Source organism: Eriocheir sinensis, chromosome 11 (assembly GCF_024679095.1).
Source record: "Eriocheir sinensis breed Jianghai 21 chromosome 11, ASM2467909v1, whole genome shotgun sequence".
NCBI classification, from domain to species: domain Eukaryota; kingdom Metazoa; phylum Arthropoda; class Malacostraca; order Decapoda; family Varunidae; genus Eriocheir; species Eriocheir sinensis.
Genome location: NC_066519.1, coordinates 14,186,963 through 14,201,602, shown reverse-complemented (window position 1 = coordinate 14,201,602; position 14,640 = coordinate 14,186,963). Strand labels below are relative to the sequence as shown.

Below are 14,640 nucleotides of genomic sequence, written 5' to 3'. Positions count from 1 at the left end.
ATATTAGCAATGGTTATATAGACAAAGCACTCACTGAAATAAAATATAAAGCAGCACACATATTAGTAAAGCTTGGCAACAAACAAAATACCACATACCAGCTTCCATACACAAGGCAAGAAAGTAACAATGCTCTCAAAAAAACTTCAGCATGGAGTCACTGATTATACATACATCAGCTTTCATACTCGTCCCATACATACACACATATATAAACATTTTGTCATTAACCCGGTAGCAGCGATGGGCCAAATTTGTGGCTTTACCGTGTAGCAGCGACGGGCCAAATTTGTGGCTTTACCGTGTAGCAGCGACGGGCCAAATTTGTGGCTTTACCGTGTAGCAGCGACGGGCCAAATTTGTGGCATGATATAAACCCGCCCAAAATAGATGATGCCTGAACTGATTACAAATGCTTTGATATATATTATGAAATGGTTTGTGTGAGTGATGATTTTTTCTCATTTTTCTTGCTTCGAGGGACCATTAAGAAACATGATCCCCGCTGCTACTGGGTTAAGGAAACCTATCTCTGAATACCAACACTAATACATGCTAAAATCATTGCTAGCTACACACACCACACTCTTCCATGCAGCTAACCCAAGTCATTCCCCAAGGATGTACTTCTATAGTGAAACATAGGAAAAGCAATTTATTAAAACAGTATAGCACAGAAGTCAGAGCGTCACTTGGCATACATTTATCATAAGTACTATATAGTTAAATGAGAGGAAGTACAAGTGCAAAAAATACACTTAACCATATTTTAAGAGGTTTACGTAGCACCATTCGAGAGGACTCACAACTGGCAGTGTAAGTTAAGTCAGTGTGTGGAGTCAGCGCGAGGTGTTGACGGCTGCCGCTGACAACACCTCGCTCTGACGCCAACAAGCATCCAGCAAAGGGACGCCAATCGTACACCTTTCTAGCGATTGCCGTGTACAAGCAAGGGACTACAGCTAAACGATTTACACATTAATATCTCCTTATGTACTCTTTTGTCCTTTATGGATTAACAAAGACAGGTATTGTTTGTGACGGAAATGGGAGAGGAAAGTGATACGGTGGGACAGCAGACTACAGCAAAGTATCTTGATCTACATTACTGAAATTTTGCCATACATACCACAAAAAATACAACTTCCATGGAACAGAACAGACGGACTCACAAGACACCGATCAACTTTAAGCTAAACAGTAGAGGAAAGTGATATGGTGGGACAGCAAACTACAGCAAAGTATATTCTACTCATACATTACCGAAATTTTGCCTTACATACCAAAAAAAGACAACTTCCTAGGTACAGAACAGACAGCCTCACAAGACACCGATCAACTTTAAGCTAAATGGTAAAGGAAAGAGATATGGTAGGGCAGCAAACTACAGAAAAGTATACTCAACGTTACTGAAATTTTGCCTTATATACCAAAAGAATACAGAAAAACAAATTCCAAGGTACAGAACAGACAGCCTCACAAGACCTTCATTAACTACAAACTATTGACCCACTACTTAGAATATCTTGTACGCAGAAAGAAGAAGAAATCAAGCGTTCGACAAAATGAAATCCTCTTTTACTTATCGTTCACACATATCCATCAACTATAAGCCATGGATCCACTACTTAGAAAATCTTGTATGCAGAGAGAAGAAATCAAGCGTTCGACAAAATGAAATCCTCTTTTACCTATCGTTCACACATATCCATCAACTATAAGCCATGGATCCACTACTTAGTATACTTTGTACGCAGAAGGAAGAAGAAAAACCAAGCGACCAACAAAGGGAAAGTCTCATTAGTTTTGATTCATACATATCGTTCATTCACATAAAAGTGTAAACTGCCTTATGATATATACCTACTGCACCTGCGTCCCTACACTCCTTATGAAGGTTATGCTGAATGAAGACTCTTAAGGCTAGGACACCACTGAACAGACACCAGCAGGGATTTTACTCCTCGCGAATATCCTCGCAGAAGTTCTCAAACTTCTCAATGTCCTCCTGTAAGGGATATAAACCATCAATATTACTAACACCATCATTACAATCATCTTTCCAACTATCATTATCATCAGAAATATCAAAGTCCAATTTCCTTAAAAACTAGGAGAGGGATAAATCTTGAGAAATAGGAAAGCATTATTAGTCAGAAGAGGAAAGCTTATATATTACCAAGTACTGACGTATCCACCCGAAATTGACCTCTCTTTTGGCTACTCTTTACTTTTTACTTTTGTGGGAGCTTTTTTTTGTACTTTTTGTTGCCCTTGAGCCACATCCTTTTTTTTATATATACACACATAGATGAAATAAAAACATTCAACAGTTACTATCAAAGGTCCATTTCCTAAAAAAAACATGAAGGATAAAAACAGAAAAGCATAAAAAGAAGGAAAGTTAGAAGAGGAAGCACTGATGCCAATATACAGAAACAAATGGAATAAAAAAATGCAACAAGGGGAGAACTAGAGGGAATATTTCTTCATGGTAAAGCAAAGGGTATCGCCGACAACAAACAACAAGAGTAAAAAGTTGAAAAATGTTGCCAACTCACCTCAGTCAGCTTGGTGCAGGTGGCCCACTCCCTCAATGTGATGGCGTGGTCGTCGTTGACATCGCAGGAGTCCAGGAAGGCGGCGATGCAGTTCTCCAGGGTGAGCAGCGGAGCCTTGATGGGGAAGAGCTCATGCCTCGACACAGCCCTAGGGTAGAAGAGGAAAGCAACATCAGGTAAAGGAAAAATTGAGGGCATACACTATAGATGTGCGTAACCTCGGTGCTCATCCCCATCTCACTGCCCTTTTTATTATTATTATTATTATTATTATTATTATTATTTCTAAGAGCCTTTGAGTCTATAGTGAATTGAAACCTATTACCACAGAACACAGGACAGGTGCAACATCCAGGTTAGTATAATTTACATTTCCCACGTTTCCCCAGGTACCCATTTATCAACTATCGTAAAAGGGAGGATGAACAACTAGGTGAGCTGTGAACCAACTGCCTGGGCCTGGACTCGAACCTGGGCCTACAGTAAATCAGATAGGGAGGAATAAGGAAGTAAATGAAAGTCCCGCTGAAAGACCAAAGGATAGACTTACTTGTCCCTGGGGTGAGAGTCCAGGTCACACCACTTCCAGACCACGGCGTAGGACCACTGCTTCTTGGGGTCCTCCTCGGCCTCCCTCTCCAGGCGGATGTAGTGCTCGCTCAGGGTCTGACGGTCGGCCATGTCCCTCATGATGGAGAAGAGCCACTCACTCATGCGCCGCGGGAAGTCCTCGAGCTCCTCATTTTCGCACTCCTGTTGAATGGGTCAGACGATTAGCACCAGGACACCAAGAATGAGGGAAGATGGACAATAAATGAAGATGATGATGATTATTGTGGCGTTGTATCTTGGCACCGCAACTGCAGGGTCATATGATGCCGGGTATATATGAAGAAGAAGAAGAAGAAGAAGAAGGAGAAAAAGACTGGTACCAGGACCCCAAGAATGAAAGATGGACAATAAATGAAGATGATGATGATTATTGTGGCGTTGTATCTTGGCACCGCAACTGCAGGGTCATATGATGCCGGGTATATATGAAGAAGAAGAAGAAGAAGAAGGAGAAAAAGACTGGTACCAGGACCCCAAGAATGAAAGATGATGGACTATAAATGAAGATGATGATGATTATTGTGGCATTGTATCTTGGCACCGCAACTGCAGGGTCACATGATGCCGGGTATATATGAAGAATAAGAATTAGAAGAAGGAGAAAAAGACTGGTACCAGGACCCCAAGAATGAAAGATGATGGACTATAAATGAAGAAGAAGATTGGCACCAGGAATTTATCACACTGAGAAGAGCTATAACGAATGAACTTGAGAAAGGTAAACATTAAAGGGTATACGTGCTTACATCCACAAACCTATCACACTAAGAGGAGCTACAATACATGACCTGGAGAAAGATAAACAGCAGTGATACAATATAAGGATACACTCATTTACCCTTCACATGAACCTTATACACCAAGAAAAGGAATACTTCAGTCCACAAAGCATTCACTCATTCACTTCTATATACATTTATCAAGGTTTCCTCAATTAATTTTACCTTTCCCTTCACGCAATTACTTTTACAACATCTGTAAATCTAGTGTTACATCTCACTATAAAATCTGCTACAGTTTTCCCACCATATCTAACAATCTCAAGGAAAGGTATAGGCCTACACACCCACAAACCATGCACTCGTTCCCACCTTGCTTACAAATATCAAGATTTCCCCATCTGCTCCTCCCTTCCCCTCCTCACCGGCATCTGTTGGCACTCCCCGTAGTATTCAATATGGGCGTGCTTGTTCTCTGGCTTGACACAGCTATCGTCCCCTTCCTGGCAGAGGCAGCGCTGACGGTACAGCTCACAGTCGGACAGCCACGTTTCGTTGAAGTTGCTGCACACCTGAAACCAGTAACCCAGTGTATTCAGTTTTGATCTTCCTCTGAGAAACATTTCATACATTGAGTTTATTTTTTATTTCTAGCACATTTATGTTTGTAGTTTTCCAAGTTTTCTATTTACAATATTTTAGTGACTCAAAACTGTCAACCCCCATTAACCAGTGCTGAAATTGACAATAGATCCATTATTCACAGCTAAACTTGCCTATAACCCCATTTTCCAGAGCTAAACTTTCCTGTTAACACCAGTTTTCAGGCTAATCTTGCCTATAACCACATTTTTCAGTTAATCTTGCCTATAATTCCATTTTCCAGTACTGAATATGACTATAATCCCATTTACTAGTGCTAAAATTGCATATACTTCCATTTTCCAGTGCTAAACTTGACCACAACCTCATCATCCATTGCCAAACTTGCCCATAACCCTATTTTCCACTGCTAATAATGACTATAACTTCATTTTCCAGCACTAAAATTGGCACTGCAACCCAGGAACCACTGCATACAATCACTCCATCAACTGCACAGTTCCCAGGATGCTGCAACCCACAGAATCACCCCTGAAGACAGACAGACAGACATACAGAGGGACAGACACTCACCCGCCTGCGCCTGTCGTCCTCATTCTCGCAGGCGTTGACACACACACACTGCGCTTGATTGTCATCGTTGACGACACACATCCTGCCAGCGCCGCAGTACACCTCCAGGCACGGGTCTGAGGAGGCAACCAGATTTACAGAGATTTAAAGAGATCTTCACACCACACAGATCCTATGGTCCAGACTAGAAGGTGTATCCTTAACCCGGTAGCAGCGAAGGGCCAAATTTGTGCCATGATATAAACCCCCTAAAATAGATGATGCATAAACTGATGACAAATGCTTTGATATATATTATGAAATGGTTTGTGTGCGTGATGATTTTTTCTCATTTTTCTCGCTTAGAGGGACCATTAAGAAACATGATCCCTGCTGCTACCGGGTTAAACATGAGTGATATTGCCTTGAATCAAATGGCCACTAAGACTTTGCATTCCTACTTTAGCAAATATTAAAGTAGAGGATACATACGATATTAAACTTACTCCTATTTCTTTGTATGATAATAATAATAACTAATAATAATGTGAGCAAAATCAAATGCATCTCATTCATCATACTCATTTAGTTCTTGAGGAAAAGCCACGAGTGGAATATTAGAATCCCTATAAAAAAGGCTTCATGAGTCTATGGCTGGTATTATAAGACACGCGCTTCTTACATCAGCTATTTCTAAAGGTCAAAGAGGGGGTCAGTCGGATTCTAATGAGTGTTTCTTCAGGTTCATGGTACAGAGGAAGGGTCACACTACCACCAGGGTAATAAAACTACCCCTGGAAATGCCCACAACTCTTATGAAAGCCTTGTCAAATGTGTGTTCTTGGGCGGCAAAATGTCTTGTAATACGACCCTACATACCTCCATGGAAACTTTCGGGATCAGGTGCCAGCATTGGGTCCACACCTAAATCCTCCTCCTCCACCTGCTCCTCCTCGCCATCATCCAGCACCTCATTCTCCTCATCGGACGACTCTTCTTCCTCTTCCTCCTCCTCCTCCTCCTCTACGGCAGCCTCAATTTCCCTCTCAAGCTGTAATGAATAATGAAAAAATAATGTTAAATCTCTTTCCACTACAGTTTCAATTTATCTTTCAAGCTGTGAGGAATTGATGAAAAAAAATGACTTTACAGCATCATCTACTGGAAAAAAATGGTGTTACCTTCTACTTTAGTTTTAATTTATCTTCCTAGTTATTAAGAATTACTGAAAAAAAGTGTTATGGCACCTTCTACTGCACCGTCAAATTACCTTTCAAGGTGTTTAGAATTAGTAAATCAAAATATTAGCATAGTATCACCTTCACTAGTAATGTCCTTAAACTGTAATGATGAAATGGGTACACAGACCTGTTGATGTGACCTGTGCCAGTCAGTTGCTTGCCCATAAAATAAAAACAGGAAAATAGAAAAGAAGTGTACCTAGTGGAGAATATGGGACCACTATTGATTAACTTAGAGGTTGGAAATACATTGTTTCTAGTTACATGTTCTATTTTTCTTGTATTGTTCTCACCTCCACCTCCAGCTCCTTGATGCTCTCCAGTTTCTTCTCAATATCCTCCAGGTGCTTCTTATCCACCTCCGAAGTGGCTTTCTTGTGGATCTTCTGCAAAAAGTCATCAAGCTGCATTAATTAAATCTTCACTCTTAATTCCATCTTATATTAATACCCACCAGGAACACTCGCCTACACAAAATTTTGGATCTCTGGCTCAATTTTAAATCAATAATGTCTTCACTCATACAAGTAGATTCATTATCAACACTTAGATATCAATTACAAAGTTACATCTAGCTATATCAAGCAAAGTAACAATTTTTCCTGCGTAATATCTACCTAAATACCTACGTCATGAAGTTGTGACAGAGATAAGTAAGTTTGCATGACCACAATAAGATGATCTAACAGCAAAGAAAATTAACTATACCAAATCGGCACTTTCAAATTAGTTCTTAATCCCCTCCCTTTTATCCCCTTCCTCCTTTATCTCCCCTCATTTCCCCTCACTTTCCATTTTTTTCTTTCTTTACTTTGGGTGTACAGTAAAGGGTTTTTCCTAGTAATGAGGGTAACCCATGAAGCCAAACTGTTTCACATTAAATAGTTTGAAGACCTTTGTTTGAACTTGGTGGAGAAGCAACCATGAACAAGGGTAGGTATTAAGTCCACATTGTTAACCCTATTGACGAAATGGAAACAAGCACAGAAGAGGCTCGCGTGAATTATATATTTCCATACATAACATTGCTTTCTTATACTGTACCTTGGACGTAACGCTGGCTGCTGCCCCCACCACCAGCACCGCCGCCAGGAGCACCCACAGCAACCTCATCTCTGCAGGAGGGGATGAAGGAAGGGTGATGAGGGAGTGGAAATAATTAACGGGTTTGTTGGTGTGGATGTAGACATATTGGGTGGATGCTGGGAAGAGGAAGAAGAAAAGGAAAGAAGAACAAGAAGAATAGGAGCAAGAACAAGAGCAATAAGAACAAGAACAAGAATAGTAAGAGGAAGAACAAAGAAGAAAGAGAAGAAAAGAAGTAGAATAGAAAGAAGAAAGTAGTAGTAGTAGTAGTAGTAGTAGTAGTAGTAGTAGTAGTAGTAGTAGTAGTAGTAGTAGTAGAACAAGAACAAGAAATCAAAAACAAGAAATCAAGAACAAAAAAGAACAACAAGAGAATTCAGAAAGAGAAAATAAGGAGAAGAAAAAGAAAATAGAAGAAAAAGAGAAAAAATGTTTATTCTTATTATCATTACATATATTTTCATCATCATTTTCATCTTGTTCATCTAATCTCCTCAAGCCTTTTCCTCCTCCTCTTGCTCCTTCTACTCACTATCCCAAGCTTGTTTTTATTCCTCCTCCTCCTCCTCCTCTTCTAAGGGTGTGTGTGGGAGAGAGAGTCAGGGAGTGCCAGAGACGTGTGGGAGGCTGAGGGAGATGCCACGTGGCCCTCTGCACACACACACACACACACACACTCTTTCTCTCACACACACACACACTCTCTCTTTCTCTCACACACACACACACATGCACTCACTTTACTACGGCCTCAAATTCGTTATCGAGTTCAGTGTTCGGCTGGGAATAGACAAGGGTAGAGAGGGAGAGAGGGAGATGACCGTTCCCATAAACAAACATTTCCTCTCTTGTAAACTGAGGACGTAATGGGTTTCCTTGGGGTCATGACACCTTCTGATTCTCTCGTGTTAGGAAAGGAAGATGTTAGTATTCTAGAGCCGATTTCACAGTCCACAGTGTCTTCGCAACAGCCCGAACCAAACTATAGAATCCCATACAATCCAAAATGGTGAGGTCTTCGATGCCGCACTAAATACACAAGACTTTTCCTGTACAGTTTCATCAAATTCGTGAACTTAAAATTTAATATAAACACCAGACACTATACAAGGAAATTTCGAAGGCTCTGGTATTGGTTTGGGAGCTTACTAACCCGTCATGGAGAACTGTGAAACTGGCCTTAGATGTAGGTGTAGTTAGTTAGATTGGATGCTTGACAACCTTTGAAGCCTATAGCGAACATGTTGCTTTATAATATTGATAGAGGAAATAAGAATAAGAACAAGGACAAGAAGAACAAGAACGATAACGAGAGAACAAAAGCAAAAAGAAAAAGAAAAGAACAAGGAGGCTAATTAAGATGATGTAAATTTAATGAATGAAGACAAAGAAGAAAATAAGAACAGAGATAAATATATATGTTAAACACGTCATTCTTATTAGTCAAACATGAAATCAGGGACAAAATAAAAGATTAAAAGAAAACAATCGATCTAGAACAAAGAATTTCATCATTTCTCTCTTTCAACATAACTAAATAAATAAAAAATGACATCAACGTGAAAACTAACACAATTTCAACGATATAATAATGTTTTGAGTAAGTAAAGCTATAATAATAATAACTGATAACATAAGATGAAATGATTATATGAACTTTTCCGTTAATAATAAACATGAGTGTCTCTTTACCGAAAAAATTATATCTTTTTTGTGTTTATGTTATTCAGATGTTTCTCACCCACATGGCAACCGCATTTCCTTGAGAGAGAGAGAGAGAGAGAGAGAGAGAGAGAGAAATTACGTTGACAAGTACTCAGATAATGTCTACCACCACAGAGAGAGAGAGAGAGAGAGAGAGAGAGAGAGAGAGAGAGAGAGAGAGAGAGAGTCCTCTTCTTAGAATCGTCTTGATGTGAATACCAAAGCACAACCAGACGATATTTTTCAATCTTTTTTTGTTAGTTTTCTCTCTTTCTCTCGTCCTTTTTGACCTCCATGTTTTATTTTTTGCTGCCATTCATTCTTTATCAGTCGCTTTCATCTTTCTCTCTTTCTTTTTCTTACACTTTATTTCGTTTTTACTTTATCATGATGTATTATTCCATTTTCATTAATTCTTCCGTTCATTTATTCTTGCCATCATTCTTTAATTTTTATTTTCATACCTCCATTCAATCATTCATTCATTCTTACATTCCTTGATATTTACTCCAGTATTTCCTTCTTTATCCCATTTTTGTTTTCGTCCTTTCCTTCGCCATCATTCGTCATTCATTCTATACCGTTGCTCTCTTTTCACCCTCTATTTTTTTTTCTTTCCTTTCTTGTATTTCCTCCTACACACATTTCTTCTTTCTTTCTATCCTCCATTTCTTTCTTTCCTTTCTTGTATTTCCTCCTACACACATTTCTTCTTTCATTCTATACCGTTTCTTTCTTTCTATCCTCCCTTTCTTTCTTTCCATTAATTCTTGTATATCCTCCCACACTTTTTTTCTTTCATTCTATGCCGTTTCTTTCTTTCCATCCTCCCTCTCTTTCCTTCAATCCCTCCTACACACCATCCTTCATACTCAGCTTTTAACACTTGAATGTCTTGCTAAACTGTCTGGAGGTCGAGCATCTCTAAACATTCTTGAGGTTACAAAGTGTTGGAGCTATAAGTAAATAAATGATAAACGTTCCCTTCTAACTTAACGAGGGTGGACAGGGGCCCCATTTCTCTCTCTCTCTCTCAGCCATGTCGGCACAGTCTTGTCTTGCGTTCCCTGCCGAGGGTTGGGTCGTGAATGTCTTAGGTTTCGTTTTTTTTCTGTCCCCTCTCCCTCTCCATATGGTGAGGTCAGGCTGGCTTCACTGACAGCTTGCTAATCCTGTTTACGTCTGTCTGTCTGTATGTATGCATATCTCTCTCTCTCTCTCTCTCTCTCTCTCTCTCTCTCTCTCTCTCTCTCTCTCTCTCTCTCTCAGAAGAAGAAAAAGAAGATGATGATGATGCAAGCGAGTGACATAACTGATCAAAAGAAGGGAGAAAAGAAGATAATATCAAAAGAAAGCAAATTTGACCCCATCTGATAATACAAGACAATGCAAACGAGTGAAACAACAGACCCAAACAAATAAGTAGGGGAAAAAAACTACTAACAACACAAACTACAAACAAACCTATTATCAAATATTAGTAATGAAGCAAGTGGATACAGATACTACTTAAGACGAAGGAAATCAGAGCCAGCGATCGTAATGAAGGTTTAAAATCCAACGCAGAGGAACGGACGCGCTGTTGCCACCACGAGGGAGCACGGAAGAAAAATAAACGGCTGAAAGGAGAAGCTGAGGAGGAGGAGGAGGAGAGGAGAAGCAGGGCAGGGGCAGGGGTGGCGGCAAGGCATAGAAGGGGATCAGAACGGACACACCCTCCCTGTAGAGACTGGCCGAGGTGGTGCACTGACCTCTGCTGTTCATGTTCTGCTCTTTTCCCTTCCCGTGACGATGAGGAAAAAAAGATAATGGGTGACGCAAAGAGAGAGAGAGAGAGAGAGAGAGAGAGAGAGAGAGAGAGAGAGAGAGAGAGAGAGAGAGGAGGGTAAGGGTTTATGGTCTTTTTTCCTCCTACATGTTTTTTATCAGTTTACTTTTCCTCTCCTATCTCCTTTCCTTCCTTCCTTGCCAACCCTTTCCTCTCGCTTATCTTATTATACACTTCCTTGTTTCTTCTCTCTCTCTCTCTCTCTCTCTCTCTCTCTCTCTCTCTCTCTCTCTCTCTCATCCCCCCCCCCCCCCACACACACACAACAATTCCTTATAAAATGATGAAGTCAAAGCTAAGAAGTGATGATGGATGGATGTTGGTGGTGGAGGTGGTGGTGATGTTTGTGGCGGTGGTGGTCATGTCAGCAGTTGTGGTGGTGATGGTAGCAGTTGTGGTGGTGATGGATGGATGCTAGTGGTGGTGGTGAGGGGTGGTGGTGATGTTTGTAGTGGTGGTGAGGGGAACAAGGCGGTGTTGTGTGTAGTTATGCCACTCACTCCAGCATCGAGGTCACAGTGGAGTGCCAAACAGTGCCACCCTCTCTATTTTCCCTTTTTTTTTTGTCTAACGAGTAGCTTGGGAAAATAATAATAATAATTCGTGGATATAATAATAAACGCAGCCAGAAAAAAAAAATAAATAAATAAATAAATAAATCTCTTATAATATTGATGAATTGTAAGAATGAACATCGATTAATAAATTGTCTACGTATTAATTAATTGTAAAAGAGGGTTGACAGACGGTCGCGTAACTTAAAAACACACAATAACAATAATAATCTAACATTCACCCACGTTAATTTCACTTCAGTAGACAAAATCATTTCCCTTTCGAAAGTATTAGCTGAAAATGAGGTTTGACATACGCTGACCTAACTTAAAACACTAAAAAATAATATAATCTTAGTCCACTGACGTAAAATTTCAGCGCAGTATAAGTTATTTCCCTTCAAAGAACATGATAACCCAAGGAGTCTATGTGAAAACCTCTCCTATATATTATGGAAACATGTCACATTAGTTGCAAGGCCTTGTCATCATGCACAAAACAGCTTCTGCAGATGTTTTCCCACCCTTCCTCAGCCTCCCACGACCCCGCCCACACACACTCACATCTTCCCTCCACTCCCTTCTTTCCTTCCCTAGCCACCGCCCTAAGACAACCCAAACGTCTATATTGCATCTTTGGAGACCTTTTTATTAGTCTCTACCATATTATAATGATAGTGAAAGTAACTCCACTCAGATCATACAAGTTTGTCATCTGTAATCCACAAAGGCGATTATGTGGAAAAATATAACTTTGACACAATTATACGTATTCATCTCTATTCTGTTAACATCGCAGCCTGTGTATATTTTCTTTACTTCCACACTGATATTGAAGGTATAAAGCTGTTGTAACCATGTAAAGTAAATATGGGATGCTGAGAGCTACCTTCATCTCCCTTTCTTCTCATCTCCTTTCCCGCACCCCCCCCTCCCAGATGTCTATATAGCATCACATAGTATCGCTGGAAACCTCTTTTAGACTCTACCATATACAGTGATAGTTAAAGTAATTCCTCCATGACATAATACCGTGAACGTCGAGTTAAGTACAGATGCTATTGTGGAAAAAAAAAATAGCTAAAACAAACCATTTCTAACACTCGGTAACGAACACAAAGCGCCCACTGTTGAAATCCCACCCGGTGTACTTTTCTTCACTTTCACTCTGATTTTGGTGGTATAAAAGATATGTAACCTCGTGAAATAAAGTCTGGGATGCTGAACTGCAATCTCCCTTCTTTCTACTCACTCAGGGCAGTAGTGATGCTTCTCCCTGGACGTGTGATAAAGGAATGAAGTGGGCTGGCTGTGGCTGGGTACGTCTGCTCAACTCGGGGGGGTAATCTCAGACGCCTCCACCTCCCACATCAACTACTTCCAAAGGCCGTAAAGGAGATTAATCGGGTTCTCATGATGCATTTTTTACATTCATGGTACAGAAGGGTCACACTACCACCAGGGTCATTAAACTACCCCAGGAAATGCCCAACACGCCTACGAAAGCCTTGTCAAATATGTCTACTTGGGCGTCGAAAGCCTGCCCACACACGGGGTATATCAGAGTTGCCATTTGCCTCGTGCCATTTCGGGTTGATGGCAAGACCAGTGACAGGGTTCATGGACCGCCACTGTCAGTTCAAGGGTCTGCAGTCTAGACAATGTTGTGTTGGTTAGTGCTATTACCCTCTGTATGGTGGATTGTGTGTTTTCTTGTTATATTGGTTGCCAGGCGTATGGTTGCATCACGCGCTACCCCCCCCCCATCATGTGCCCCACCCACTGCCTGTCCTTTCTCTCGCCTCCACCATACTTGTCATCCCTTTTTCCCAGTCTTTCCATACATTTAGTTACGGAACCACCACTTATAAACATTTTCCCAAACATAGTACATCAGCTTAACCTACGTTACTACGCATGAAATTCCACCTGGCACTACAAAATACCCTCGAGTTATAATGTATGCTTATGTTCTAGCAAGGGAAAGCTGGGCAGGGGAGAGCACCACCAAGGAAGGGCTGAGGGAGAATGGGAGGTGAATAAACATAAGAGGTTACTGACTCGTACTGAGGTTGCACTAAAACAAGAACCTGCCAGTTTCTCACAGGAAGATAGAAAGCATACTCTCCCTATACACTTCCTTTCTTCATTCCCGCATATCTGTATATCACTCCCTATGATTGTGTTTAGTAAGTAATGTTTCGACACTAATGAGGTTACTGAGGTTGCTCTACACTAAAACGTGACCTGCCATTTTCTCATAGGAAGACAAAACGCATGCTGTTCCGACTTTCCTCTCTTCATTCTCACACAATTACTTTATATCACTCCCTATGACTATTGTGTTACGTTTCGACGATAAATGTTGAAATTGAGCTCTGCCGTATGACTGCTGCCTAATTTTTGGTCCCTGATTTTGTTTCTTGCCCTTAAAATAATAATAAATGACTGCTTGTTTCTGCTATCCCACCATGATGCAAGAGGACGAGGGAGCAGCGGGTGGGTGACTGGCTGGCAGTGTCACTCCTGGGATAGCAATCATGGTGCCGTTGGTGCTCTATAACCCGACCTAAAACCCCACTGTAGCGAGATCATTCCGGTTCATACACACGGGCAGCCGCAATCCGCATAAAAGCTACTAAAGTATATGTATGTTATAGAAAATGAGTGAACCAACAAGAGGCTCACGTTTAGTCAATTGAGTTTATCCCGGCCGGCAAGTAAAGGAGGAAGTAAAAAAAAAATAGAAAAAGGTCCGCTCCCCTCAGGTTCAAGGGCCAATGCTGCGGAGATGAGCACTGAGGTCATTAACAGCTAAACAGTACCCTCTCTCAATAATAATAATAATAATAATAATAATAATGAGCAGCCAAGAGGGTTAGAAAAAAGCCTTACCAAAATCTCATTTACATTAGATTATAACTTTGTCCTGATTCGTCCTCTTAAGTCTATAGTATCTTGCTCTTACATTATACCCTAACTCTGTCACAGTTCCATATATGAATAAGAATATGCAGAATGGTGATTTTGTGGAGAGGTTGAGTAAAATAGGAGGCAAGAGGTCACAGCGAGGCCCCAGTAGGGTTGAATGATTGGAGGAATACACAAAGAAAAGGAGGTGAGAATGGGAAAAGTGAACGCTGTGAATAGTATGCGAATAAATAGGAAAAACTAAAGTCA

General features: G+C 40.6%; 1 protein-coding gene across 1 annotated transcript; it reads right to left on the bottom strand.

Annotated features, from left to right (window-relative positions):
- Nucleotides 1-642: 642 nt before the first annotated feature.
- LOC126996923 (SPARC-like) lies at nucleotides 643-12,808 on the bottom strand. Its single transcript, XM_050857862.1, has 9 exons — nucleotides 12,713-12,808; nucleotides 7,333-7,403; nucleotides 6,582-6,674; nucleotides 5,927-6,098; nucleotides 5,069-5,184; nucleotides 4,318-4,464; nucleotides 3,112-3,314; nucleotides 2,562-2,709; nucleotides 643-2,008 (listed from the first exon to the last, which is right to left on the bottom strand). Exons 2-9 carry the CDS (start codon nucleotides 7,399-7,401, stop codon nucleotides 1,958-1,960), a joined length of 999 nt encoding a protein of 332 aa, XP_050713819.1. The 5' UTR covers nucleotides 7,402-7,403; nucleotides 12,713-12,808; the 3' UTR covers nucleotides 643-1,957.
- Between the last annotated feature and the right edge of the window lie 1,832 nt (nucleotides 12,809-14,640).

Coding starts and splice junctions, on each gene's coding strand:
- LOC126996923 (XM_050857862.1), bottom strand. CDS start 7,401: ATGAGGTTGCTGTGGGTGCTCCTGGCGGCGGTGCTGGTGGTGGGGGCA. Junction 6,099..6,581: donor TCAAGGAGCTGGAGGTGGAG/GTGAGAACAATA, acceptor TATTCATTACAG/CTTGAGAGGGAAATTGAGGC. Junction 3,315..4,317: donor GGGAGTGCCAACAGATGCCG/GTGAGGAGGGGA, acceptor CCCATTCAACAG/GAGTGCGAAAATGAGGAGCT.